General features: G+C 41.8%; 1 protein-coding gene across 1 annotated transcript in view; it reads left to right on the top strand.

The window, feature by feature from the left end:
* Positions 1 to 403: 403 nt before the first annotated feature.
* Efcab11 (EF-hand calcium binding domain 11) overlaps positions 404 to 26,295 on the top strand; it is a 164,158-nt gene continuing 138,266 nt past the window's right edge. The window contains exons 1-5 of the mRNA XM_005343446.2: positions 404 to 504; positions 957 to 1,052; positions 5,233 to 5,278; positions 25,128 to 25,229; positions 26,022 to 26,112. Of these exons, the coding sequence (XP_005343503.1) occupies positions 430 to 504; positions 957 to 1,052; positions 5,233 to 5,278; positions 25,128 to 25,229; positions 26,022 to 26,112 (410 nt within the window). The 5' untranslated portion in view covers positions 404 to 429. The remainder of the gene's footprint in view (positions 505 to 956; positions 1,053 to 5,232; positions 5,279 to 25,127; positions 25,230 to 26,021; positions 26,113 to 26,295) is intronic.

Raw genomic sequence — 26,295 nt, 5'->3', positions numbered from 1 at the left:
TCTTCACATTCTTCTTTTGTCTTCTACAAAGTCTAGAAAAGACGTGGGTCAAACTAATCAAAGGGAGTTTATCGCAAGTTTGGTAGAAAACCTGAAAGCAATCAAAACACGTAAAAAAAAAAATCTAAAGTCACCAGGTCTCCCTCTGCGGTGTTCAAGGAGTCAAGAAAGCCGAGAAGGGGCGGGACTAAGAGCCGGGGACGTGCCTTGGGGCCCCTCCCCGTTGTTAAACTGCCCCTTTGACCAATGACACTACGAAATCAACGCCAGTGGCTCGGAGGCTGACCAATGGGAGGAGACGTTGGAGTTGCGCGGGCGAAGTTGAGGCCCAGCGGAGGTGGGCGTGGCCCCTGTGGGAAGTTAGCTGTCCCTCTGGAGAAGTTGAGGTGCCGGGTTGCTTGGGCGGCGTCGGTGTCGGTGTCCGTGGCGATGTACCGGTCAGAGGCAGGCGCCAGGCCGCGGGCATGCGAAGCCAGTGCCTTGGAACGCAGGAAATGGGTGGAAGTAGGTGCAGGAACGCGACCCGAGTTCGGATTCAGCTTGACCAGGGCCACTTCGGTCACTGCTCCTGGGCCTCCCTTAGCGAGGCCTTGAAAAGAACTGTGCTTAAAACCAAGTTACAGCTGCAGGACTCTGATCATTTCCCTGCCCGCCACACCCCTATCTGCATTAGCCTCTCTCTTCCCCTTTGCATCACCTTCCGAATCCCAGGACTGACCTTTTGTGTGGTTTATTTCAATGACTTAGATGAGTTGATTTGTCAGTCTAGAGATCCAGCCGCTTAAACTTTGGGGGGCGGGGTCCAGAGAAACGAGCTTAACTCAGCGTTTCTATTGCTTGAGAATGAAAACTAGGGTAATGAAACCACCGCATTTTAAAAGCCCCACAATCAGCTTGGGTTCTACATGTTTGTGTCTCTGGCTTCTGACTAATTGTAGGTGTCTAATATTCCTCAGATATTTAAAGCTTGTGATGAAGACAACAAAGGCTACTTGAGCCGAGAGGACTTTAAGATTGCGATTGTAATGCTGTTTGGATACAAACCCTCCAAGGTTAGAACTTAGTTTCTCCTCCCTTCTGCTGCTGCTCTCTCGACTTCTTGCCTCTCTTTCTCCCGTCTTTAGATGGGATAGATAATGCTATAGAAACGTGTTATAAAAATTAGGCCGGGGGTGGGGGTGGGCTGGAGAGATGGCTCAGTGGTTAAGAGCATTGCCTGCTCTTCCAAAGGTCCTGAGTTCAATTCCCGACAACGACATGGTGGCTCACAACCATCTGTAATGTGGTCTAGTGCCCTCTTCTGGCCTGAAGGCATACATGCAGACAGAATATTGTATACATAATGAATAAATAAATACATTAGAAAAAAAAAAGAAAATAGGCCGGGACTTCTTTCTGATATCTATAGAGCAAATTTATAAGCTGATTTTTAAGCCATTTCTAAAATGTCACCCTCCCTGACAAAGGCCTAACTCAGGCACGAATTAAATATCTATACCAGTGAAGCCAACAAAACATCCCCTAAAATTTCTAGAAATATAGAGTGTTAGGGAGAATATGCTAGGCGGCGGGGTGGTGTTGTAATAGGAAGAATTTGCCTACAGCTGATATGTATAATAGAATTTCTGGGAGGCTTTCTTTAATTGATAAAAGTAATACATTCATAGAGTGCACAAAATCCCTTCTCTTTCCACTAGACTAGGGTTTCTTCTGTATTGTTCTACATACATGTGTAGTCATAGTCTTCTGAAAATATCAGCTGCATACTCTTATTTTAACATTCATTTAACGTGTCACATTAGCAACAACTCCAAAACACACACCATTATGACCTTATATTTTTTAAGGTCATAATGTATTCTCTTTAGTCCATTTTCCTTTGGTTGTTGTTTGAATTAATTTCAGTTCCTGCAAGCATTGTTGCATTGTTGACTTGAACATCCTTTTATGTCTAAACACACACACAGGTTATGTCTTTGTGGACACACACACACACACACACACACACACACACACACACACACACACCCTCATGAGCCTCTCCCCTTTCCTTTGCAGAGTGTTAACAGACCCAGTCATGTACAGAGGTATCACAGGTGTTGTCAATTCAAGAGTGCAGAAGCCATGTCTTGCCCAGAAATCAGCATTGCAGTCTGGTTCTTACTTCTTTCTTTCTACACTGCTTTTTCCACAGTGGAGGCTACATTTGAAACATTGTGGCTGTTACTTTCTCATAAGCACTGCACGCTTCTCAGTCATTAGACCACAGCTGAACCCCAATGAACCTTCTATTTCAGTAGATAGTTTCCTGCTTACCCTGTCTTTGTGCTGTTCTGCTTGCCTGTTAGAAGCAGTCTAGAGAGGGATCCATTTTCGTTAAGCTGCTAAACTGGAACTAAGCAGAGTTAAGACACTGTCCAAATTCAAAAGCGTAAACTACAACCATCAAGCAGAAGCAGCACTTGTCCGCCTGGAATGCCTTCCACTTTCCCAGACCTGACAGCTAGGGCTCCCCTGTTGCTCGAGTCAGTGTAGGCTGGGACTCTGTGATATCCCATTCCTGTACCCTTCTGTGTGCTTGAGTGCAGCACAGCGTGTATATTCTGACCTCCTCCCGCCACACACACACACACACACACACACACACACACACACACACACACACACGTAAGTTTTGCAAACAGCTTGCAGGATTCAAAAGGTCAGAGATGCTCAGTTCCTGAGAGGCCAGTTAAGAGTTCAGAGTGCTAGCCTGGACTGGCTCTGAAATTGCAGCAGGCCTGCTAACCTGCAATCATTTCACACTGGAGCCCCAAGGCAGATGTCCTGAAAAGGCTGAATGTTTTAAAGCACTGTACTTAACCCTGGCTCACCTGGAAAGATAGCTTATTTCCTTTTGCTTTTTATGGCCCTCTAGTCTGTTTTAACTGTTGACTGGGTAAAGGATTAAATGACAGGTACAGCAGTGTGGTCATGTACATACACTTGACGAAATTTGACAGCTTTTACTTTGCATACTGGAATGAGTTAAAAATATTGTAAGTTAAAAACTTACATTGTTTGTGTGGATGGGTGTTTGTGGGTAATTTGTGGAGGTCAGAGAACAACTTAGGGGAGTCTTCTTTCCTTCGACTATGTGGGTCCCAGGGGTAACTCAGGTTACCAGGCATAATAGAAAGTTCTTTTTTATGCTGAGACACCTTACTGACCCTCACATGTTATTTTTAGGGAAATGACATATATAGCTGGTTACAGGTCAGTCAGCAATCAAGCAAGATCATAGCAAAGCACCTAAACACCTGCCAGTCATGTATACAATAAACTTTTTCAGCAAGGAAATGTTCAATTATTTTTGTTTTATATACATTGGTATTTTGCTTACATGTATGCCTGTATGAGGGTGTCAGATCCCCTGGAACTGGAATTACAGACAATTGAGCTGCCATGTGGGTACTGGGAATTGAACCCAGGTCCTCTGGAAGAGCAGCCCAGGCTCTTAACCACTGAGCAATCCTTCCAGTTCCCAATGTATACCTTCTTGTATTTTAAATTTTATATGAGATTAAGTGCTAGAGTTGAATTCTTAATGCTGTTTGATTAAATAAAATACTGATTCTAAGTCAGCTAATTAAATGAGGTATATAAAAAAATTTCTAACACAGAGAATGTGATTTTGAAGAATTAACTGTGAACTGTTATTTTAGACAACCATCACACTACAATAGCATTTCATAAAGGACTTATATAGTAAGTCATTTATACATTGATGCTCTCAGAATGAGTTTATTAAGTCTGTTTAATCAGAGGAGTACCTGGTAGTTGCTGGGAATGTAAAGGTGAATAGACACAGTTTCTCCTTTGAAGCAGTTTTATTTTTGTATAGAGCTTAGAAAGCAGATAGTCATCAAGATAGATATTTTATAAATAGGAAGGAGGGCCAAGGTCGGGGGCAGCTATAATGGGTGTCATTTAGACTAGAGAATCTCGACTAATGTTCTACGAAGCATCCAGGAGCCCTTTGTGGCAGTGAGATAAACTATGCCCTTGTGTTTGCTCTGATAGAATATGCTAGAAAGAGTGGTAGCATTGCCAAGCAGGAGTGAATTCAGATGGAAGTGGGTTCAGAGGAGTCAGTTGGGTTGAGGTGTTCCCTGTACATTTGTTAGATACTCTGTGGGGTTTTGAGGTTTTACCTCTTAAATATGGGAACTGCATTTGGGTAGAGAGATGGGGCCAGAGATAGGTTTGGGGCTATAAGTTTATAAGGTGCAGCTCAAATTATAAGACTGAACAGCATTCTGGAGGAAGTTTCTGCAGGGTGTAAATGGCACCATTCCAAGGAAAGAGCTTTGGGGACGCCTGCATTTAGAGATAGTCAGGGAATTCATGACAAAGATGGAGTAGGAACCCCTGGGAAGGGACACGAGGAAGCCAGGGAAATGCGGAGACTCAAGATTATGGAAGATGCAAGGCAGGCACCAGAAAAAAAAAATGTCAGTTACCATCAAGGCTCGGTTTCATTAGTGTTTACAAATAAAGCCCCTGTCAGAAATGGGAGGGAAATGCTTCTGTGTTAACATTTACAGGCCCCAGAACTTCATATATAGTGTGTTCTCAAGTGGTTTGTGTTGCTTAGGCAAAAACAAGCAAAAGGCTAGACTAGACCAAACCGTTGACTGTGGTACTCACTGAATTTTAAAATGTCTTCTTTGTAATTTATGCTCTTCTTGTTTCTGCACTGATCATGTATTATTGTTTTATTAGATTACCTTCTTTTATTGGTAGGGTTTTACTGTGTAACTCATGCAGGCATCAGTCTCTCCCATCCTGCCACAGTCTCAGTGCTGGAAACTACCACACCTGGCTTGGGGTACTTTTAGTCTCCGTAAAATGGAAGAATAAAGCCATTGTAACAATTGCTTTTTTTTAAAAAATAAAACAGAAAGATTATATTTTAGGTTGTAATATATATAAGACAGCCAAATTGATTTCATATATTTGAGCTATTGGCCAATAGAGTGACGTTTTGGGGGGCATTATGGTAGATTAGTATCTCTTGTGGATGTTAATGAACAAGAAAAATGACCATCATAATGTCGAGTGAGGTTATTGTCTACTCGTAAAATTGGTTTCACATAAAATACGTGTCTTCCCATACTCTGGGAACTCAGAACTAGTACTTTGAAACATCTGATAAAATTTCACATCCTCTCAATCTTTCCTCTTTTCTAGATAGAAGCGGACTCTCTGATGTCTTCAGTAAATCCCAACACTTCTGGTAATGTGAAAGTTGGTATTTTTAGTAGACATTCACAGAACTAAAATTAAGAACAATGTAATTAAGACAGATTGTGCATTGTATTTAAACATGTCTTTGCTTCTTATTATTCAAAAGAAAAGCTTTAGATTTTAAGAAAATTTTTTAATTTAATGCACAAAGTAATGGGTTTCATTCTAGTGGGTATTTCCATGCTTACTTTGTCCTCCTCCTCATCTTTCCCTGACCCCTCTTTCTGGTCCCCTCTGCACCTCGCAGCCCCATCCGCTTTTATGTCACATGTGTTCTTTAACTCTCTTTTTTCTTCTTCTCCTCGGTGCTTGAGATTTCTTCATTCCTTCTCATGTCCCCTTTCCGATTCTATGCCCTGTCCGTAGCACCCACCCCCACATTAATAGCCCAATTCCCATATTTGAGAGTATTTGTTGTTTTGAGTTTGGCATATTTCACTTAGCATGCAGGTCCATTCATTCCTGCAAATGCCACAATTTCATTTTTCTCTCTGGCTAAATAAAATTCTATTGTGTGTTAAATTTTCTTTATGAATTTATCTTATGATGGACTTCTAGGCTGGTTCCATTTCTTAAGTATGAGTAGTGCAGCAGTAATTGTGGATGTGTATGCATCTCTGGGAGGAACCAGGAGCTATATAGCCCAGTCATATGGTAATTCTAGTTTTGGGTTTTAAGAAATCTATACTTTTTTTCTGTGGTGGCTGCACCAGATGCATTCTCACTAGCGGTGACAAAGGGTTCCTCTTTCCCCACATCCTTGCTACTATTGTGCTTTTTTATGTCTTCCTTTTAGTTATTGGTGTAGATTCATCATGCATTATGCTGGGTTTCGACCATATTTGCTGTCTTTCCAGTCCTTTCCTGCAGCTCTGCTTCTGACAGCCTCACCTTAATCTCCTTCCTTTTCTCGGTGTTCTTTTTTGCCTTTATGCTGTGTGCAAGTGTGCACTTGTCCTCGCTCTGTGTCTCTCTCCCTCCCCTCCCCTCCTCTCCTCCTCCTCCTCCTCCTCCTCCTCCTCTTCTTCTTCTTCTTCCTTTCTCTCTCTCTCTCTCTCTCTCTCTCTCTCTCTCTCTCTCTCTCTGTGTTGGGAGTTTATATATCTATATTTTAGGTCCTTCAAATAAGAGAAAATCAGTCTTCCTATGTCTGACTTATTTCATGTAGTGGATGGTCTCTAGTTGTGCCCATTTTCCAGCAAACAACATAATTTTATCCTTTCAAAGCAGAATAAAACTGTATTGTAGAAGTTGAGCATCAAGTCCTGCATCAAGACATTTGTTTATCATATTTTAAGGGAGCATTTTTCATGACTTTTGCCCATTGTCCTAAATTTGTGTGACTGTGTGTAGTCTTTTATTCCTTGACTTTCAAAAGCTCTTAAGACTTTGTGGAAGGATTGCGTATTTACCAGTAATATATGCTACAGATATTTTTCTTTTCTTTATCCATTCTTTTCTTGATGAACACATAGGACAGTGGCATAACTATGTTATTGTAAATAGTACTGCAAGAAGCATTATGCTTGGTGTAATATATATATAGTTTATTAGAATGATTTACTGGCTGTGGTCCAGCTAGTCCGACAATGGCTAAGTCTAAGAATCTAGAAGCTGCTCAGTCCACAGGGCAGGATGTCTCAGCTGGTTTTCAGTAGATACTGGAATCCTGAAGAAGTAGTCACTAATGCCAGTGAAGGAATGGACTTGCTAGCAAGGGAGGGCAAGCAGGCAAAGATGAAAAGCTTCCTTCTTCCATGTTCTTTTATAGACTTCTATAGCAGAAGGTGTGGCCCAGATTAAAGGCGTGTCTTCCTGCCTCAATACCAGATTAAAGGCATGTGTACCCTCCTTAAGATCTGGGTTAGAAGTGGATCCTCCTACTTTCAGCTGCGCAGAACTCCCTCACAAGTGTGCCCTTGAGTTGTTTTTATTTTTAATTTTAGTTAACTCCAGATATAGTCAAGTTGACAACCAAGAGTAGCCATCATGTGTAGGGATGTTACCTTGGAGTCCTTTAGGTATAAACCTCTACTCTTATTCAGCATGATCCTTTAAATCTTAGAGGACTAACACAAGACAAAGAACCAGAAAGCATACAAGTAAGAAAGAAGCCCACTTATGATAATTTGTAGATGATAAGAGGCCTTACAGACTCCATCAGAAAACCCTTAAAAATGACAATATTCAGTAGGATCTAAAATCAAAAAACAAGAATCAGGAGCTTTTCTATATATAAATAATGAATGTTCAGAAAGAACTCAAGAAAGCAATCTCATTCACATTAGCTTCAAAACCAAACCCAGACAAAACAAAGCAAAAAGCCCCAACCAAATATCCAGGGGTAAATCGGACCAAGAACACAAAATATCTCTGCAGTACAAATTCTAAAACCCTGAAGAAATTGAAGATGAAGCTAAAAGTTAGAAACATCTGACATACTCATGGGTTGGCAGAGTCAACAGTGAAAAGGGGGGTAGTGCAATGGCAATAGCACATTCAGTGCAGACCCATTTCAGTATCTCTATTGGACTGGAGGTACAGCTCAGTAGTTAAGACCACTAAGTGTTCAGGGCACCAGACATGATCTGTGTGCTGTTTCAAGAGTAGAATACTGTCTTCGGAAGCAGCTACAACTGATGGAGATGGAAAGGCCCAGTCTAGAGATACAGCAATAGTCAATTGACTGCTGGGTATTTAAGCCTACACGGTGCTATTAAAGAAGGGCTTTTTGGTACCAGTGATTGAAGGTCTGTCTGTCTGTCTGTCTGTCTGTCTGTCTGTCTGTCTGTCTGTCTGTCTGTCTGTCTCTGCGTGAGTATTCTCAACCTCCAGCCCCCTTTCCCGAAGCTCTCGAACTGGGTCTAGCGCATAGAGCGTAGACCGGGGGCGCGGCATTGGGACTCACACTTTCCGTGTGGGGTTCTGAAGGCCTGGCTGGTTGGATTTACCTCTGTGACTAGCTGTTCTTCCTGGCTGCCAGATTTACTCATGCCTGCCAGGGCGACTGTTGAGTATACTCTTATGTTCTCTGATACTGGCCGAGACAGTGGTAGAGATGGCGTCTTCCCAGGCTGGTCTCTCCACGGCACAGGTGCAGAAGAGCGTATTCAGGTGGACTGTGCCACTCCTGCCTCCTTTATGGAGCCCTCCCAGCGCCCGCCATCTTTTCATCCATGGTATATCCAGGCCCTGGTTGCATCTCTGCGGGGCCAGTTTTTCTCCTGCTCACTCACTGCTAACTATAGTGCCCACGGCCAGGAGAAGAAAGCCCCTCCTGCAAGCCACCCCTGACTCCAGCGCCTATGAGCGTCATGGTGCAGCCGCGCACCTGTTAATGCCACTCTTGACTGCTTCTCTGTGAGTATCTCACATCGGCTTAAGCTTTTTATTTATTTTTGCTCGGCTCCTTTTCTTTTAGCAATATGACACCAGGTTGCACTCATTCGCAGCAGTGGTCAATTTTAATTGTCAGTTTGACACAATCAAGAGCCACTTGGAAAGAGGGTCCCAGTGACAGTTGCTGAGGCTCCTGGGGGCATGCCTGCGAAGCATCTTTCTTAATCGGGTTAATGGAGACGGGAAGATGCACCCTGAATATGGACAGCACCATTGTGCTCTGAACTGTGTGAGGAGAGCGAGCTAGCTGAGCACCAAGCAGGAATGCATTCATTTCTTTCTGTTTTTTTTTTTAAGATTTATTTATTATTTGTACTGTGTTCTGCCTGCATGTATGCCTACACATCAGAAGAGGGCGCCTGATATAATTACAGATGGTTGTGAGCCACCCTGAGGTTGCTGGGAATTGAACTCAGGACCTTGGAAGAGCAGCCAGTGCTCTTAACCTCTGAGCCATCTCTCCAGCCTCTTCTGTCTGGTCTAGACAGTGAACATGCAAGTCTGCCGCTGCAGCTTCCCCACAGTGATGGACTGTGGCCTGGAACTGTGAGCTATAATAGACCTCGTCTCCCCCAGATTGCTTACTGTCAGGGGGTGTCTTATGATAACATAAATAAAACTGAGACATCCACCGTCTTATCAAGAAGTTCTTTTCATTTTGATGTAGTTAATTTACAAGCATGATGAGTTTTTAGTAGAAAATTTTAAGCTATTCAAAAGCACGAAGACAAAAATGTCACTTATAATTTAATATGATTTTGTTTTACTGTGTATATGTGTATGTGTGTGTATGTGTGTGTGTTGACACAGTTACTTGTCCTGTTATTGCGCTAAAATGCCTGACAACAGCAAGTTATGGAGGCACGGGTTTATCTTTTTTTTATGATTGCTTATATTTTATTTTATTTCTTTTAATTTATTTATTTATTAAAGATCTCCGTCTCTTCCCCGCCACCGCCTCCCATTTCCCTCCCCGTCCCCCAGTCAAGTCCCCCTCTTGTGAGCAGCCACCTCAAACTCCCTCCACCACGACTTTCTGCTATGAAGGGCTGTACCACCCTGGAACTACCGGCCCTTCCCATAGGCACGGGTTTATCTTGGCCGGTAGTTCCAGGGTGGTACAGCCCTTCGTAGCAGAAAGTCGTGGTGAAGGGAGTTTGAGGTGGCTGCTCACATTTCCTCCACAGCCAGAAATATCAATGAATATTTACACTCCACTTCCTCTCCCCTTTGTTTATCTCAAGCCCAAGCAAAGGAGTGTTACCTCCCACATTTAGGGTGGGCCTTCCACCTCAGTTAAGCTAACTGAGATGCTCCATCACAGACAAGCTGAGTTTCTGTGGTGACTCTGAGTTAACAATGCAGATTAATTGCCACAGACCACTCTTGTCATGTAGCCAACACTGGCTACCTAGTTTTGATCTCCTGTCTCAGCCTCCTGCGTGCTGGGAACATAGGCATACGCCACCCCACCGTGTCTGGCTTTGATGCTGTTTTCTGAGCTGAGCAGCTGGAGGACAAAGAGTATTGCTGGAATAGGAGGAATGGAAATGACTGTTTGAGGCTGGGGAGAATGGGAGTTCTTTTTTTAGGATGTTAAATTTCAGAAGTCTCAGTCCATATGTCAGCTCAATTAAGTGCATATGGAACTCAGGGGAGTTCTGGGGTGAAGAAATAAAATTGGGAATATTAGCTTGTAGATGATTTTTTTAAAAAATCATGCATGGGATGAAACTATGTGGACAGAGATAAGTGGATAACTTAGGAACTGTAATTAATAGAGTTGGGTAAAGGATGTGGAAAGGGTAAAGGAGACTTGGGAATGACAGAAGGAAAACCACAAATGTTGTTTGAAAAGCCAGAAAAAGTAGAGAGTGGCCAGCGTTACTAAATGCTGCTCACAGGCCAGGTAGCAGAGTGAGGAGTAGCCACTGGAGCTGGCAGCCTGGAAGTATGTGTGACTCTAGCAAGCAGATTAGAGCCTGTGGTGCAGTCACCAGCCTGCTAAAGCAGCGTGGAGATACAAGTGTAAAAGTGAAGCAACAAATTTATGGTGTGCGCAGATGCGTTCAGCAAGTCTGGAGTGCCTTGGGTGAGGGGATGCTTCGTTTGTTGGGTTTTTGTTTTGTTTATTGTTGTTTTTGAGACAGGATTTCTATGTAGCTTTGGACCTGTCCTGGAACTAGCTCTAGTAGACCAGACTGGCCTTGAACTCACAGAGATCCACCTGCCTCTGCCTCCTGAGTGCTGGGATTAAAAGTGTGTGCCATCACTGCCTGGCTCTTGTTTTGTTGTTGTTGTTGTTTTGGGGGTTTTTTTGTTGTTGTTTTTTGTTGTTGTTGTTTTTTCCTTAAGATGGAAGAACCTCTTTCTGTGCTTAACAAAATGATCTGATGAAGGAGAAAGGATTGGGGGAGGCAGATCGAGCCAGCTAGTGAGTAGGCAAACACTGTTCTGTTTGAGGAGCTAGGATCCAGATCACGATGGGTTGATTTTTCAAAACTGTGCCTTTCTTTGGGAAATAATTTAAAACGTACAAAAGCTACAAAACAAAAGTAGTAAGAAAACAGCTTTATGTCCTTTATCCAAATTCATTTATTGCTAATAGCTTCCATTTGCCTTATCTGTTCTCTTATACTATATCTTTCTCCCCCAATACATTGCTTTTTATCTAATTTACCATCTATATTCTATTTTACCAGTTGATCTAGTAATGTCCTTAATAGCTTCTCCCCCTTTGCTACAGAACTAGTTTTTGGTGTCAGAGCTCTATAATCTGGAATGTCTCTGCAACATTTTGGTAACTTCGCTGGATAGAGAGTTCTCCTCACTTTTTGGTTTATTTTTAAACAGTCCACTTTAATTATAGAGGCACAGTTAAGAGGATGAAAATCTATAGAACTAATATAGATGGGGAGGAAACTAGCTAAGGTAAAGTGCAGTAGACGAGGAGAAGGAATGACGCAGGATGAACATGGGCGTTTCAGAGTTGCAGGAGTCAGTCCATCAAGAATATTAAACAGTATTGAACATTTACATCACCATTCAAAACTCTGAGTACACGAAAGGATAGACAGATGAAACGGAGGAGAGAAACAGTAAGTCTTCAATGGTGGTTCTCGTTTCTTCATTCCTGTGGATGATAGAGCAGGTAGACTCCAGTCAGTGAGGCTAAAGAAGACCCGCAGCACCATCAACCACCAGCTTGACCCAGTTGTCGTCTGGAGAGTTCTTCCCTCAGGAACTGCCAGGCAAGTTCCTCCCAAGTCTTCACAGCACATGCATACAGCAGATTACATCTTACAGTATATTTACTCTTTGTGGTTGAATTATAATCAATAGCAGGGCCTGTCCAGGAAAAGTTCCAGCTATTTGGAAACTAAGCAGCATGCTTATAAATAACTCATAAGTCAAATAAAATCAAAGGGAAGAGTTAGAAAATATTTTTACTTTAAGGAAATATTTCACATCTTTATGAGATGTATTGGAAATTGTACTTAGGAAGTAGTACTAAATTTCTGTCTTATGAAAAAGAAAACCAGCCTCAAATTGGTGACCTCACCTTTGACTTTTAACTACAAAAGGAACAGCTAGTCTGGCTATATGTGCATGTATTTATACATATAATGCAGATGATGCCCCAAGTAAATGGAAGGAAGAAATGACAAAGATTAAAGTGGAAATCAGTGAGACTGTGAGGAGAAAGACAAAGGAATTAAGAGCTGACTTATTTATTCTATTAGTGAATCAATAAAACTGTAAGGCACATAGGCGGGGCATCCGAATTACCAATCTCATGAATGACAGTGACAGATCCCATAGTTAGTTAAAGGATAATTAGGATATACAAGGTTATATCAACCGTTTAGCAGCTTAGATGAAAACACTAGATTTCCTGAAAGACAACCTGCTAGAAAGCCCAGAAGAAGGAGATAATGGGAGCAGTTCTGTTAAAGAAACTAAATTCTGAGTAAAAACCCTTCCTGTAAAGAAAGATCTAGGTAGGCCTGGATGGTTCCAGTGCTGAAGTCTACGAAATATCAAAGAAAGAATATTAAGTAGTAGAATTTACAGTCTATGCTCGCTTTCTTCCAAACATTTATTAAATCATAGTCTTGTTTCTCTGGGCATGTGCTGTATTTTTCCTCTCTACTTTTGCACACTGTGAAATTTTACATTTGAAATTTTAGAAAATGTGAAGAAAAGCAAGTTAATCTTTCTGTACACATTTGTCGTAGCTAATGAGTAATACTCAATAGTCTTACTCAGGCTCTTGGATTTGTTTGCAATTGCAGGTCTCATTGCTGCAAATCTTGTGTAAGTATCAGTTCCACAGACACCATTCTTGATGTCTCCATCAGGACTACTGAAAACTCATGGCCAAGCTTGTCTCTTTACACATTGACCTTTCCACTGACCAAGTCGAAACCTTCTTTACTGTTAGTGATACTAGGGGTTGAATCCAGGGCCTCGTACACCCTCATCACTTGCTGACCTGAGAGTGAGCTATACTTCCAATACCATTTTTATATTGCAGGAAGCACAGTGTCATGACATTTTTAATTGTTAATTATACTTTAATATACTATATCACATGGTAAGATATCTTTTAAAGATTTATTTTATTTTATGTGTGTGGGTATTTTGCCTGCATGTTTGTATGCACGCCATATGAGTGCCTGGGATCTGTGGAGATCAGAAGAGGAGTTCGTATATCCTGAAACTAGTATTACAGATGGTTGTGCATCACCATATGGGTGCTGGGAGCCAAGCCCAGGTCTTATGCAAGAACAACAAGTACTCTTACCTGCAGAGCCTCTCCAGTGCTATTGTAAGATATTTTCATGATACTTAGATGGAAAACACATTTACTTATTCATGTTTTTATTGGATGCATATGTATCTGATTTTCTCTATATGCACTATGTATGTATAGGTGCCCACCCCTGAAACTGGAGTAGCAGTCATGTGTGAGCTGCCCACTGTGGGTGATGGGAACCAAACCCAGGTTCTCTGCAAAAGCAACAAGTGTTATTAACCACTGAACTAACTCTCCAACTCATTAACACACACACACACACACACACACACACACACACACACACACGTGTATGTGTGTGTGTACTTACTTAGATACCTTATATAAAGTATGGATTTTAGAACAATATTTTCAGAAGAACAGATGTTTTACCTAATCCCTAACTTAATATAGTTTTCCCAGGCTTTTAATTTCCTGTTGAAATTTTCACACTTTCAAAATATTTAAAATACTGTTTCTTTGATGCTCCAGTTAGTTGTAATGTCTTGGTGAAACTTTTCCTGCATTTTTTTCCTCTTAAGGTTTCTGTGTTTATAATCCAGTCTACAAAGAGTTTTGTCTTTTGGCAGGAGGCCTTCCTGCTTCTTTAGTGCTGATTGGGTTTCTCTGTCCCAAGAGTCCCCTGATAGGCAATAGTCCCAATAGCCAATGGACTATTCTGCCTGGACAAGGGTCTTCCCCTTGTTCATTATTTTTTGTGCTTTATCTCTGTCCTTTGGCTTTTCCGCTGTGTGAAGTCTGACTGTGGCTGAAGATGCCTTAACAGTCATCCTTTCCATAGCTCTCTGTCTTTATATGTTTTCTGATCTGAACTAAGGCTCTAACTCCATCAAGAATTTTTAGTTGTTGTTTGTCCTCTTTAAGATAGAGTTCCATGCAGCTCAAGCTGTTCTGAAGCTCTCTAAGGAGCTGACAATGTCCCTATCTCCCCAGTTCTGGAATGTCAGGCATTGTCTACCATACCTGGTTTAATGCGGAGTTGAGATTTGAACTTAGGGCCTCCTGCATGCTTGGCAAGCACTTTGCCAATTGAGCTACTTCTCTAGCCCCACACTGAAGAAGTTCTTTCCTTAACTGAAGGGATGAACTGGGATAATAGCTTGATTTTCTTCATTTGTCTGAGGTATACAGAGAAGTGTGGATTCTAAAAGACGGACTTCCCAGTTCTTTACTGTGCAGTGAGTTCGGCACAAATGTCGATTTTCAGGGTAACTTTCTCTATGCTCAGTATTTTCTTAGGGCTCCTCCTAGTAAATTCTCTCTCACATTTAGTAAACATGACTACTTGAAAAAGCATTTCCATTTAAGTTGAATTCATAGGGTTTCACCCCAGTACAAAAAGTGAGGTGTTATTGAAGCATGAATTCTGGCGTAAGGTTTCCTTCGTTCCAGAAGCATTTCCTTTGTGTGTGTGTGCTCTGCAGTGAAGCTAATGGCTGCTTCATGCCATGCTGCCTCTACTTCCCTCTTCTTTTCGTTTGCTTAGGTCTCATGTCAGAGAGGTTGACTTGTGGTAGAAGATAACTTATGTCATGAAGTCACCGTCCTTGCTAACTTTCTAGTGGTTGCATGCTGACTTCATTCAGAGTGCTTGTCATTTGCAGCAGTTGGGGAGCTTCCTTCGGACAGCTTTAATGTGCAGGCACAAGTATTCCACAGTCAGTATATTGGCACGGTGTCTGCTGTGCCTGATTTCTGTGTGTAATGAAGACTGCCTTATTCTGACCCATTTTCTCAGATTCATTATGGCCAAAGGGTTACTTCACCTCGAGTTTTCCAGAACTGAAAACAGACTTAGGGGTCTCTAACTTTGATAATAGGCTTGGGGACTTACTCCAGTATGTGTATCCTTGCATTTGATATCAAAGAATGGCTCTCACAACCATTTCTCAACCAAATCATTAGGATGCTTCTTTCCATAATTTAGTGTTAAAGAATATTTCAAAAAGTCAGTAAGTAAATTAGATATCAGAGAAATTTAGGGGGTAGCAGCGGAAGGATTCGTTTGGAAGGTTTAGATCAAATGTAGGTGCTTTGTGTCTTGTTCCAAAATTGACTGTGAAGACCTGCTTTCGTCTCCAAGCTTCTAGCATTTTCCCTTCTCCCAGTCTTGAGATCAATATCAAATTATCTTTCTCAGAGCATCTCTTTCTTCGGGATTAAAGGAATAGATTTATAACTAGGGCACCAATTCTCCCTCCCCATGCAGCTTTAGCTCGTGTTTACTTGACTGCTGTGACTCCAGGCCACAGACATCCAAGAGAAACAGTTAAATAGCTATTCCGCCAGAAGTAACCATCCAACTCCGCTGCTAACATGAATTCATTCTATTAGAACTGCCAATCCTAAACCAATTTCACACCATCAACTCTTTTTCTTCCCCGTAGATCACAAGGGTCACATTTGCCACCTGGCATTTCTCTTGAAAGAAGTGGATTATGGAGAGATTAAATGTCTTCAAGTATGTTGTCTCTCTCCATAGTGTGTTTTTCACGTTTATTTTATTTTCATGTTTATGAGTGTTTTTTCTGCATGTATGTGTGTGCCTGGTGGTAGTGAGCCACCATGTGGATGAGAGCTGAACCTGTGTCCCGCAAGGACAGCAAGGGCTGTTAACCTCTGAACTCTCTCCAGAATCTCTCCATAGTGATTTTACATTGAAGGAGTTAAGTGCTGGCCCTTTAGCTTTCTGAAATTGTACCTATTTTGATAATCCTTTCCTCAATGTTCTTCTGGGTATTTGTGATTGGGAATTCTCTTTCTGCTACCCAAAGGATTTTTTTTTTTTTTTAAAGACAGAATCTCATGAGGCCCAGGCTAGCTTCAGCCTTTCTACATAATCAAGGATGACCCTGAACTCATGCCTGCACCTTCTAAGTATTGACATTACAGACCTTTATCACCATACATGGCTCCATAGCTGTTCTTCAAGTCAAGGCCATGCAGGTGTCTATGCAGGGTTCTTTGACACTAGAGCTTCCTAGATGAGGTCTAGACACATGTTCTGGATGTACCTTGACTCACTTGTTCCTAAATAAGGACAATGTTCTGAAGATGCACCTCACTCCAGTTTGGGACAGTAACTGGGTGCCCAGGTCTTGACTTACAAGGACTTGTAGTCCTCTTAGAAGATGGGTCGTGTCTGTTAGAAGTCTCTTATGAAAATGAAGAAAAATGCAAAGTTGAATCAATGCTGTTAGTAATAGGTATAGGATAGCTAGAACAAAAGTACTTTCTGGGAGAATCTGGGGGGATTCCCAAATGAGTAGCAAAGAGGTAGTATGGATTTTTACTTCTGTCACCCAACGGGCAAGTGGGTTTGAATATCAACCAACTAGAGTAGCCAAGACAAAGGACTTGAGAAAAAAAGTCAAGCCATCTAGTTAAAGAAGTGACAGATGACTAACGAGATCGATGTCAGTATACAGGCTTCCTTACTCAGAAGGTTTTGCTCACAGCTTGTCTTACATTATTGAAAGAAACTGGAACTAGAAGAAGCCTAGAAACACTCACCTGTGCCCTATTTTAAGATGAGGAGACTGGTGCAGAAAAGAGGTAAGAGAACATACAGCTGGCATTTGTACAAGTCTTTAGAGACGACTTTTGCATGTGTTACATCATTTATTATTTTATAGACAATAATTACAGGCGTCATTTCTTGACAGTATGTGCAGATCTGTAACGAGCACATTGTGGTAGCTATTTAATCAACTTTATGATTTTATCAATTGCTCCCCCCCTTTGAGACATTAAAAATATGAAGTTTAGAGTAGTTAAATCGTTTGCCTAGAATGCTACAACTGACTAGGAACTTGCTGTCATGGCCGCCTGATAAACTCTTCCCTTGATTTTCGATAGTGCCATGGGTCATGTTTATGGTCACAGCAGGACTAGGGCTGATATTCACTCCCCTAAGGAACAGGATAGTTGAAATAAGGAATGTTGTCAGGTTACAAATGGCAAATCAGCAGGTTCGATATCAGCAGTCACAGTTTCAGACTTCCTTCTGAATCCTAGCATCCAGAACAAATAGAGAAACAAGCAGGCACAGCAGTCAGTGCCCACACGGGAAACACCTTCTAGACAGCCAGTCCCTGGCCTGGGGCATTTCTTCCATGCTCTCTTATGGGAAGAGGCTACTGAGTGGATATCCAAGCCCACAGACAGTTCAGTACATACAGTAGTGACTTTTGCAGCTGTCCCTTAAGTTTTCTTTAGGGTAAGTTCATGTTTAATGCCGGGACATGTCAGCATGGCTCTATGAAAGTCAAAGACCATGTGCCCTGAATATGAGACTCCCAGATGATCTGCCGCCATTGTAGGGTGAACCATAGGACATTGTTTGAACAGCAGCATGTAAATTTAATGGTGCTTTTGCTTGCTCACTGTATGCTGAACAAGCACTACAGATAAGAACCTAGTGAGCATGCTCAGTGGAGTCTTAACACAGTTATCTTCATTTTTATCACAATGCTTTATAGAATATGGTCTGGGGGCAGAGTGGGGGTGGGAAGAGCCCAGATAAAGTACCTCAGAATTTTGATTTTGTTTGAAGGCTACATTGCAAATTTTTTTGTTTCCTTATATTATAGCCTCTTTAAAAATAATCTTTTACTTTCATACTTACACAAGCAAAGTCTTTCCTGGAAGTTAATTTTAACCTTCAGATTTGAATGATGGGAAAATCAAAGGGATTGATTCATCATCATGGTAATTATGGGCTGTTTGACTCAGTCATGCTATCCAGTGTAAGTTCAATTGAAAAATAATTTGTAGATGATTAGGTTAATGGTCAGTTGGCTTGTGTGCCTTGTCTATTACTGTCTTGTCTGATTTGTTAGCTGAGTAAATATATTTTTCTAAATTTAAATTTCCATTTCTAGTCTTTTAGGTCCTGTACTTGTGTGTATCTTGAGATATCAGACTCCTGTTTGAGGACAAAAGTCAAGAGATAGCAGGAGTGAAGCCTTCCACATCTTATTGAACTTCATAGTTCTTTCTCTGTGTAGGAAGCCACATACAGACTGGAGTTGCTGCATCTTGAAATCATAATCTGAAGACCAGATATGTTGCCCGCATATAGACATCCATAAGTTTATTCCATTCTCCCTTTAGAGAATGGGAAATATCTTCCTTGTGTAGGGACAGGAAAGAATTAGGAGACAGACCCTGACCTAAGGGAAGTTCTGGAAAGATTATTGCCTTTTCCTCTGTGACTGGATGTTGTGCTAATACTGTAGACACCTGAGAAGAAGGGAACTTCCTTCCTGGAAGCAGACATTGAAGATGGGGAGGATTTGGGTAACGGGTGGAGCCAAGAGGAGGCTGCAGAAAATGAATGTAGAGTTGCCAGCAGCTCTCCTCGAGCTCCAGTGGATCCTAACTCAGCCTAGATTCAGACTTCCCCATTCACCCCACTCCCATAGAAGCCCCGGGTATCTTAGTGACTTTGCTAGGGTGTTGGTCACTGCTACTCTGCAGCTGGGCTGTGGAGAAGGCCCCTCCCTCACACCTCTCGTCGATTCTTTCCCCCATGGCGTTTACTCTCAGGTCTTTGTTTTTCTTCTTGTAGCAATGCTGTCCCAACACTATCCTCTTAGATCTGGACACCCTGATCTGCCATGTCTCAAGCTATTAAGAAAGCATCCTTCCCAAATCAGAGTTGGCTGGAGTCCTGCCACCTCCTGCCCCACAAGGAATATAGCACATGGGTGGAAATGACCCCCATTCTTCCTGTTCACTGGCCTCATGCAGCTGAGAGCCAGGAAGGAGGTTAAGGGCCAGTTCTCTGAGAAGGCTGAGACTTTAAATTACCGAATGAGGCAGGACTTGGCACTCTTAGCACCGAGCACCTTTGATGCTTTATGGTCAGGAGACCATAATGAAAATGTAACGACTCCTGTCTGTTCATAGGAATAAGATCTCTAAGCTGCTGTAACACGTCTCCTCCCAGGGATAGAGGAAAGCTTGATTTCTTCTAGCAGTATAGATCCCATTCTCTTTATCCTGCTTTTCTGCAGGCGGTTGGAAGAGAATATCAGTCGTCTGGTTTTCCTTATCCCTTGCTCTGACAACTGAGCATGTGGGTGTCACTTTTGTCTTCGTCCTTACAGTCTTTTTATACAGACACAGTGCACCGCCCCCACAGTGCATGGCTTTCAAATAATCTGAATTTTATTCCTCAAACTAGAAAAGCCTTACATTATGCTACTTCTTCCTTTGAAGGCCTTGGTTTTAGGCATTTCAGTTCTTGGGAAATTAATATTTGGTCTAGTGAGCATGAACTTTGCCTTCTTCGCCAGTCCTAGGACCAGCCTCTCAGCCAAATCACCTGGCATTTTTATTGTTTTTCCTTCGCTCTCCCTGGGTTTATTGCAGTTTCTAATTTGAGCTCCCTATGATAGCCAGACACCAGACTGCTTCATTCTCAAGAGGATTTCTCTGCGTGCACTGACCCTGAGGCTTAGAACTGTGACCCACAAAAAGATATACATAATGGAACTTTCAAAGAAAAAAATTTGATAGTTTTATTCGATTTTTGAATACATTCACTCCTGTGGTGAAGGCTGATTACCCTCGTAGGAAACAGCTTTTCAAAAAGTAGGGGAAAAACTCACCTTCGTGGTCTCTTGCTATATGGGTATCTATATCACACATATTAAGTAGTCCAGGAATTCGTCATCACAGAACATGAAAAGCATTCATTTCGCCTAGGATAGGTTACAAGATGGAAGGACATATTTTCCAGTTGTGTAGAAAATGCCTAGACTTACAGAATCAGGAAGGATTTGTAGAAAGTGTTGAACTTCACGATGTTCTTCAAAGGCTGTGTGTCTTCACGGCTGGGTCACTAACCCGTGATGATCCTTTGTGGTGGTGGGGCCTTTAGGGAGTAGGGGCCAGCCCAGGAAACTAGGTGTGCCCTTGAAGGGGCTATCGGGGCTCTCTTTCTTTCTAGATATCTGATGCCATCAAAAGGACAGTTTCTCCCACCGTGCACTCCAACCATGATAATAGTACCTAGGGGTCGTTGACTGGACTCTTTGAAACCAGAGGCAAGAATAAACCTCTGTTTCCTTTGGATTATCTGTCTTATATTTGCCAGCACGGCAGGAAGCTAACAGTTCCTCAACTGTGAGCCTCAGTTTGGCATCTTGTGAGGCCACCACCCCCAGTGACACTGCCACACAAGGAAATGTGGGAACTATCTTGTCATTAGAAAAGATCTTGCTAACAGAAAAAAAAAAAGCCTACAAAACACCATTAGAATCCAGGTCCTGTGCACCTCTGTAGACCTGTTGGAGAGCACAAACAGCCAGACCCTGCAATTCTTGGTGTCACCAGTGTCGTGACCCTGATTTGTAACTCCGGTGGTGTGTGTGTAGATAACTGTAAGTGGAACAGTGTACACGGAGAACTCGATATTGTGTCTGAATTTAGAATTTTCTACAACATACTCTTTCTTTGTGGTGGTGGGGGGCACAGATAATGCATTTGGTATGAAATCTGACATAAATGGAGTTATTGAGAGTCTTTTTGAAGTGGTAATTTTCGGTTTGAATATTGCGACAGCAGGTGGAGCTAGTAGTAGGAATTCTATTCCTGGGCCATTTAAAAGGCAGCAAGATCTACAAGCCTTACATCACTGTGTCTGCTGCAAAGCTCTAGAATAGTAAATTATTAAGTGTTAGCTTTGGAAAGCGATTGTAGTATTGCAGCAAGAAAGCTGTGCTAAATGAAAACTTAGTCTTCAGAAAAGAGGCTTGGTTGAGATGTGTGTGGCCCTGGGAAGCAACCCGAGAGCGTGCTGTAGACCATGTGTTTACAGGGTTCTAAGTGTAGCTGTGCCTCAGACCTCCCACTGTTTAAAATAGGAGGTATATGACTGTGGGGAAAACAGTATGAAAAGACATGATTATTCAGAATAGTGTTATTTGTGTTATTAGATTTCATTTTAAGTAAACATACAATTTAAATACTTTTTCCTATTAAAAACCAAAGAACATTTGCTCTTTATACTATACAGTTGTGAAATGATGACATATATACTTTATAACTCCAAATATGGCTGTGTTATCTGAATATGTAATTAAAGAAGACCACAGCATTCATATGCTCTCTTTCCTTATGAATCACACAGTGACCTATGCAGCTATACTCTGCCCCTCATTTCTCTGAGTGAGCTGCAGTGATCAGAGCAGACCTTTGGCATGAATGTATTTCTTTTCTCTCTGAATCCTATTTTTTTTCTTAAAGTGATAGTTTATTTTACTGGCCATGTAATTTAAAAAAAACTCACTTTTTGCCATTACTCTCTGGAGTTAAAGATGGTTCAAAACATATATCTTAATGTTTCTGTCTTTTTTTTTTGCTGAGAATTAGAAATGATATCTCCATAATTATTCTTATTTATTTAGTACATGTTACTTACCTGGCAAGCATGTAATGAGTGCCTGTTGCACACAGGTTTCATGCTGAACACTGGGAATGAATTTTTAAATAGCACATGATCTTTTTCCCTACCATCTCTCAGCTAAACATGTGGTCAGGCCACTGCCATAGAGCCCAAGCAATTCCTTTAGTGTGTTGTGACCTCTGGACTGCTGGTTGCAGCAAAGGGACTCAGCTGAGCAACATCAGAGAACCTTTAAAGTGAAGGTGATACTTCAGTAGCATCTGGAAGGAGATGTGTGATAAAAATTCACTAGGAGAAGTAAAGAAAAAGGTGCTTTCAGGCAGTGTGTTCGCATGTGCCAGGGTACTACGTGCGAAGAGCCTGTGGATGCAAGAAGCACCAGGATGCTTGCTAGAGGGGCCACTTCTTGACCTGGGGTAGGATGCTGATGGGTCTTACAGGATTCACGAAGAACCTGTGGGTGCAGGAAGCACCCGGATGCTTGCTAGAGGGGCTGGACCATGGACTGAGGTAGGACGCTGATAGATCTTATAGAATGCGCACTGCCCATGAATAAATTATTCAGGAGTTTCAGCAACTCTGGGTGTGATTTAATTTATTAGCTTTTGGAGTTCATGAAACTAAAGTTATGGATATGATCTTTGGGAACATGCATGGCTAGACTTAATTTCAACCTCAGCTAGCATTTTAAAATATGTTCTCTGGTCACAGGGTGATTAGATAGGAATGGAGCCGCATCAATCTCTGTCCTTAGCAACTACAGGGAAAAATGCTGCATATGCTAATTCAGTGCAGCACAGTCTACCCTCTGCATCCAAAGTTGCTACACTGCCACCAACTACAATGGAAAGTATTCGAAATAAACTTCCTCTGAACTGAACACCTGTGTACTTTTTCTTCATCATTGTTGCCCAAACAATGCAGTCCAATTACATAGTGATTATGTTAGTTACATAAGCAGCTACAAGTGATCTGGAGATGACTTGAAGTTTATAGAAGAGTTGTGTAGGATTATACTCAAACACTACATCATTTTGTATAAGGGAGTTTTGCATCCTCCAGTTTTGATGTCTTCTGGGAGAATCCTGGAATGTGCATCCTCCTTGGACACCAGTGGATCTGGATGGCTGTATTTATTGAATATCTGCTGGACAATGTAGCTGGGAGATAATGCCTGCTCCCTTAAGAGTAAGGCTTCCTGGGTTATTTTTCCTCTTAGCTGTCTTCAAAGTGTCATACAGTAAACACATCTAAACCACAGCACTTTATCTGTCCCCTGGTCCTGCTTTTCCCCTGGGCCTTTCATCCCTTTAACTGACACCTCACACCACTGGGTACTCAATACAGAACCTCTGTGTTATATTTGACCTTCACCTGTCACTTCAAACTCATCATCAAGTTGTGCCATTGCAGTTCTAAAGCATGGCCTTCCACCCCTATCCCTTTCACTGCTCGTTCCCATAATTGCTTTTACTCCCAATCCTTTTTTACAAAAACAAGAACATGAAATGTTCCAAAGTCTAAATCAGATCATATCAATTCTCAATGAAAACCTTCTACTGACTTCCTATTGCAACTTCAGTAATGCCCAGCTATTTCCTGCAGTCCCCAAGGACTGAGAGTTCAGGCCCTGTGTCCCTCACCAACTCTGTGTATTATTTCTTCCTCTCTTTTTGAAGCCGTTCTAGTTGCGTGGTCTTTCTTTTGTTTCCTACCCCATGGCCTTGGCATAAGCTGTTCCCCTGCCTGGATTGCTCCTTTTCTCATTCTGTAGCCACTGTTGTATTTCCATGGTTTGGGTCTTCGCTTAAATATCTCCTCCACTAAGAGCCTCCTCCTCGAGTCTATGCCACAAAGACTTCTGGGTCCCCTTGTACAACCTTTCACCCTCTTCCCCATCATTGCACATGCCACAGTTTTCAGGGATGTGTGCACTTGCAGTCAAATTGCATAATGGCCACCTCCCATAGTACTCTGTTTCCTTGGGAACTGAAATCATGTTCTTTTGCACCTTCTACCTCCAGCATTTATTATAGTGGCTGGCACATGGTGGGTCTTTAAAAATTGTAAAATAATCATTTAAAAACATAAAACTACATGATTTTTAAAGCTTATAAATCATTAATCTCAAATAAAAAAGAAAAATTAAACTTATTTATCTATTTTAATGTGTATTGGTGTTTTTGCCTTGGGATTGGATTCTCTGGAGTTACAGACAGTTGTGAGCTTCCATGTGGGTGTTGGGTATTGAACCTGGATCCTCTGGAAGAGCAGTCTGTGCTTTTAGCCACTGAGCCATCTCTCCAGCCCCAAGAAAATTGTTTTAGCATTGCAAACTCTTGAAGCTGTTTTGGGAAAGGCATATGGTTCAATGTTATTATAGAGTTACACATACTTATTATATAGTTTGGGGCTGTTTTTAAAACAAAATGATAACTTTTTAATGGAAATCCTACATTATGCAAATGAACTGCTCTTTCTATATATTTCAGGCTCAGTTCACTAAATGTCTAAATTCTTGGCTCCGCTCCTTAAACCTGCTACAAAGATCACATTAGAATTCTTTTTAATAGACACTGTAAGCACAGTACCCAACCTCATAACATCACGCTGGGTTCTTTTATTATGAGAGTCGCAGGGAGCTGAGCCCGAGGCTGCTGAACACGTTGTGGGGTGTATCCAGGCTGGGGATGGTGCCAGCTCTATTGTTTATGTAATATTCTCTCCACCTTTATCTGTGGCATACAATTGGTGTTGACTTTTGAGAAACTACTTCTCTGACCCTATCTCTCAGTTGGAGGAAAAAACCTGCTGAAATGACATCTGGCTAGGGGAGAAAAGGTATTAGAGCAGTGTACTGAAAGGCAAATTATGCGAGTTTCTTTAATAAGCGATTTTGTGCCTGCCTTTTGGACCCATCAGAGGGAGAGTGTTAAACTTTTTCAAGGTCATGGCTCCTCATCCCTGAGAAGCTCAGTGAACCTGCGTGTCTCTGGTTTTCACCATTGGTTACTAGGGTTGTACTTGCTTAGTGTGTAGCACAACATAATGTCTTTCTGACTGCATTTATGAGTAAATGCCCTTTGTGAAAGATGAAACTGAAACGTTTTGTGATATTTATCACTGTTCGTGTCTGGCTTATTTCTTCCTGAAGAGGAATGTAGTCATCTTTGGCAAACTGTTTTTCTCCCCTACAACTCGTAGGCATATCACTTGAGGGGTTTCTGCACGTCGTACAGAGAAAGAAGGAAGCACGGCTCTATCAGAATGAGATAAGGCACATCTTCACGGCTTTTGACGTGCACTGTAAGTGTCGGCAAAGTGCTTTCCTGGAATCGGGAATGGGGATGTATCCCCTGTGGTGTAGCAAACATGGACCATCCCTACCACACTCTGACTGTGGCCACAGCTGTTAGTGGGGATCTTTTCCTAAGTAGGGATGCTCAGTTTCTGGCCCTACATGAAATATTTACCATTATTAACTGGATTTGTGTGCTTGCCTATTGTACCTGTATTGTAGTGGGTGATAACCAAAGGACTGGCCATATGGGGGTCCAAGCCACAAGCCAGCCATGGGCACTTTGCAGCTCTCACTTTGACCATACCTGACTGAAAGAATCATTTTTCCATGCTAGATGTGACTTCCAAGATTCACGCACTGGCTACGGTTGTAATTTCCTCTACATATTAATATATAATAGGTCTCATGCCAAGCTGAAAAGCAATGAATTTGGAGGCCTGAAATGTTTTGGCCGATCACAGAGACGCAAAGCCCAGTGCATCGTTACAGTCCTGTCTGAGTAGCTCTTTCCCTAGGACTTAGAGACCCAGAAAGTGCAAAGCTGCCAGTGGCCTTTCAGTTTATGTAGGACTGCACCAAAGGGCAGGCAGGGTATCACTACCATATTCTGAAATTCTTCCAGGGAGATGTGTTCACTGGATGTATAATGACCTATGTAAGATAACTGTAAATTACTGCTTTTTTTTTAAATTTTAATAATATGTTAAATTTTAACTTCCCATAACAACTATGACTGAAGTCATAGTTCACAGGGTTTATAGGAGTAAGTGAATGCTTAATATCTTGTTTTCATCTAGATCGTGGATTCTTAACTCTAGAAGATTTCAAAAGGGCGTTTAGTCGAGTGGCTCCCAAGCTACCGGCGAGGACAGTGCTGGAGGTGTTCAGGTACGGCGCTAAGGTTGCTGCATCCATCCTTTTACCCTTGTATTTACCACCTGCTCACAGGTATTTTCACTTTAACAGAGAACCCTCATTTTTCACTTTTGGACATTTCTTCTTACAACATAGTTTTATGGTCCAGGAGAGAAATAAGTAGTTAGCTGTGAGTCTAGCTACTACTTTGGCAGG

This window comes from Microtus ochrogaster, chromosome 1, assembly GCF_000317375.1.
Source record: "Microtus ochrogaster isolate Prairie Vole_2 chromosome 1, MicOch1.0, whole genome shotgun sequence".
NCBI lineage: Eukaryota > Metazoa > Chordata > Mammalia > Rodentia > Cricetidae > Microtus > Microtus ochrogaster.
This window is presented reverse-complemented; position numbering and strand designations above follow the sequence as displayed.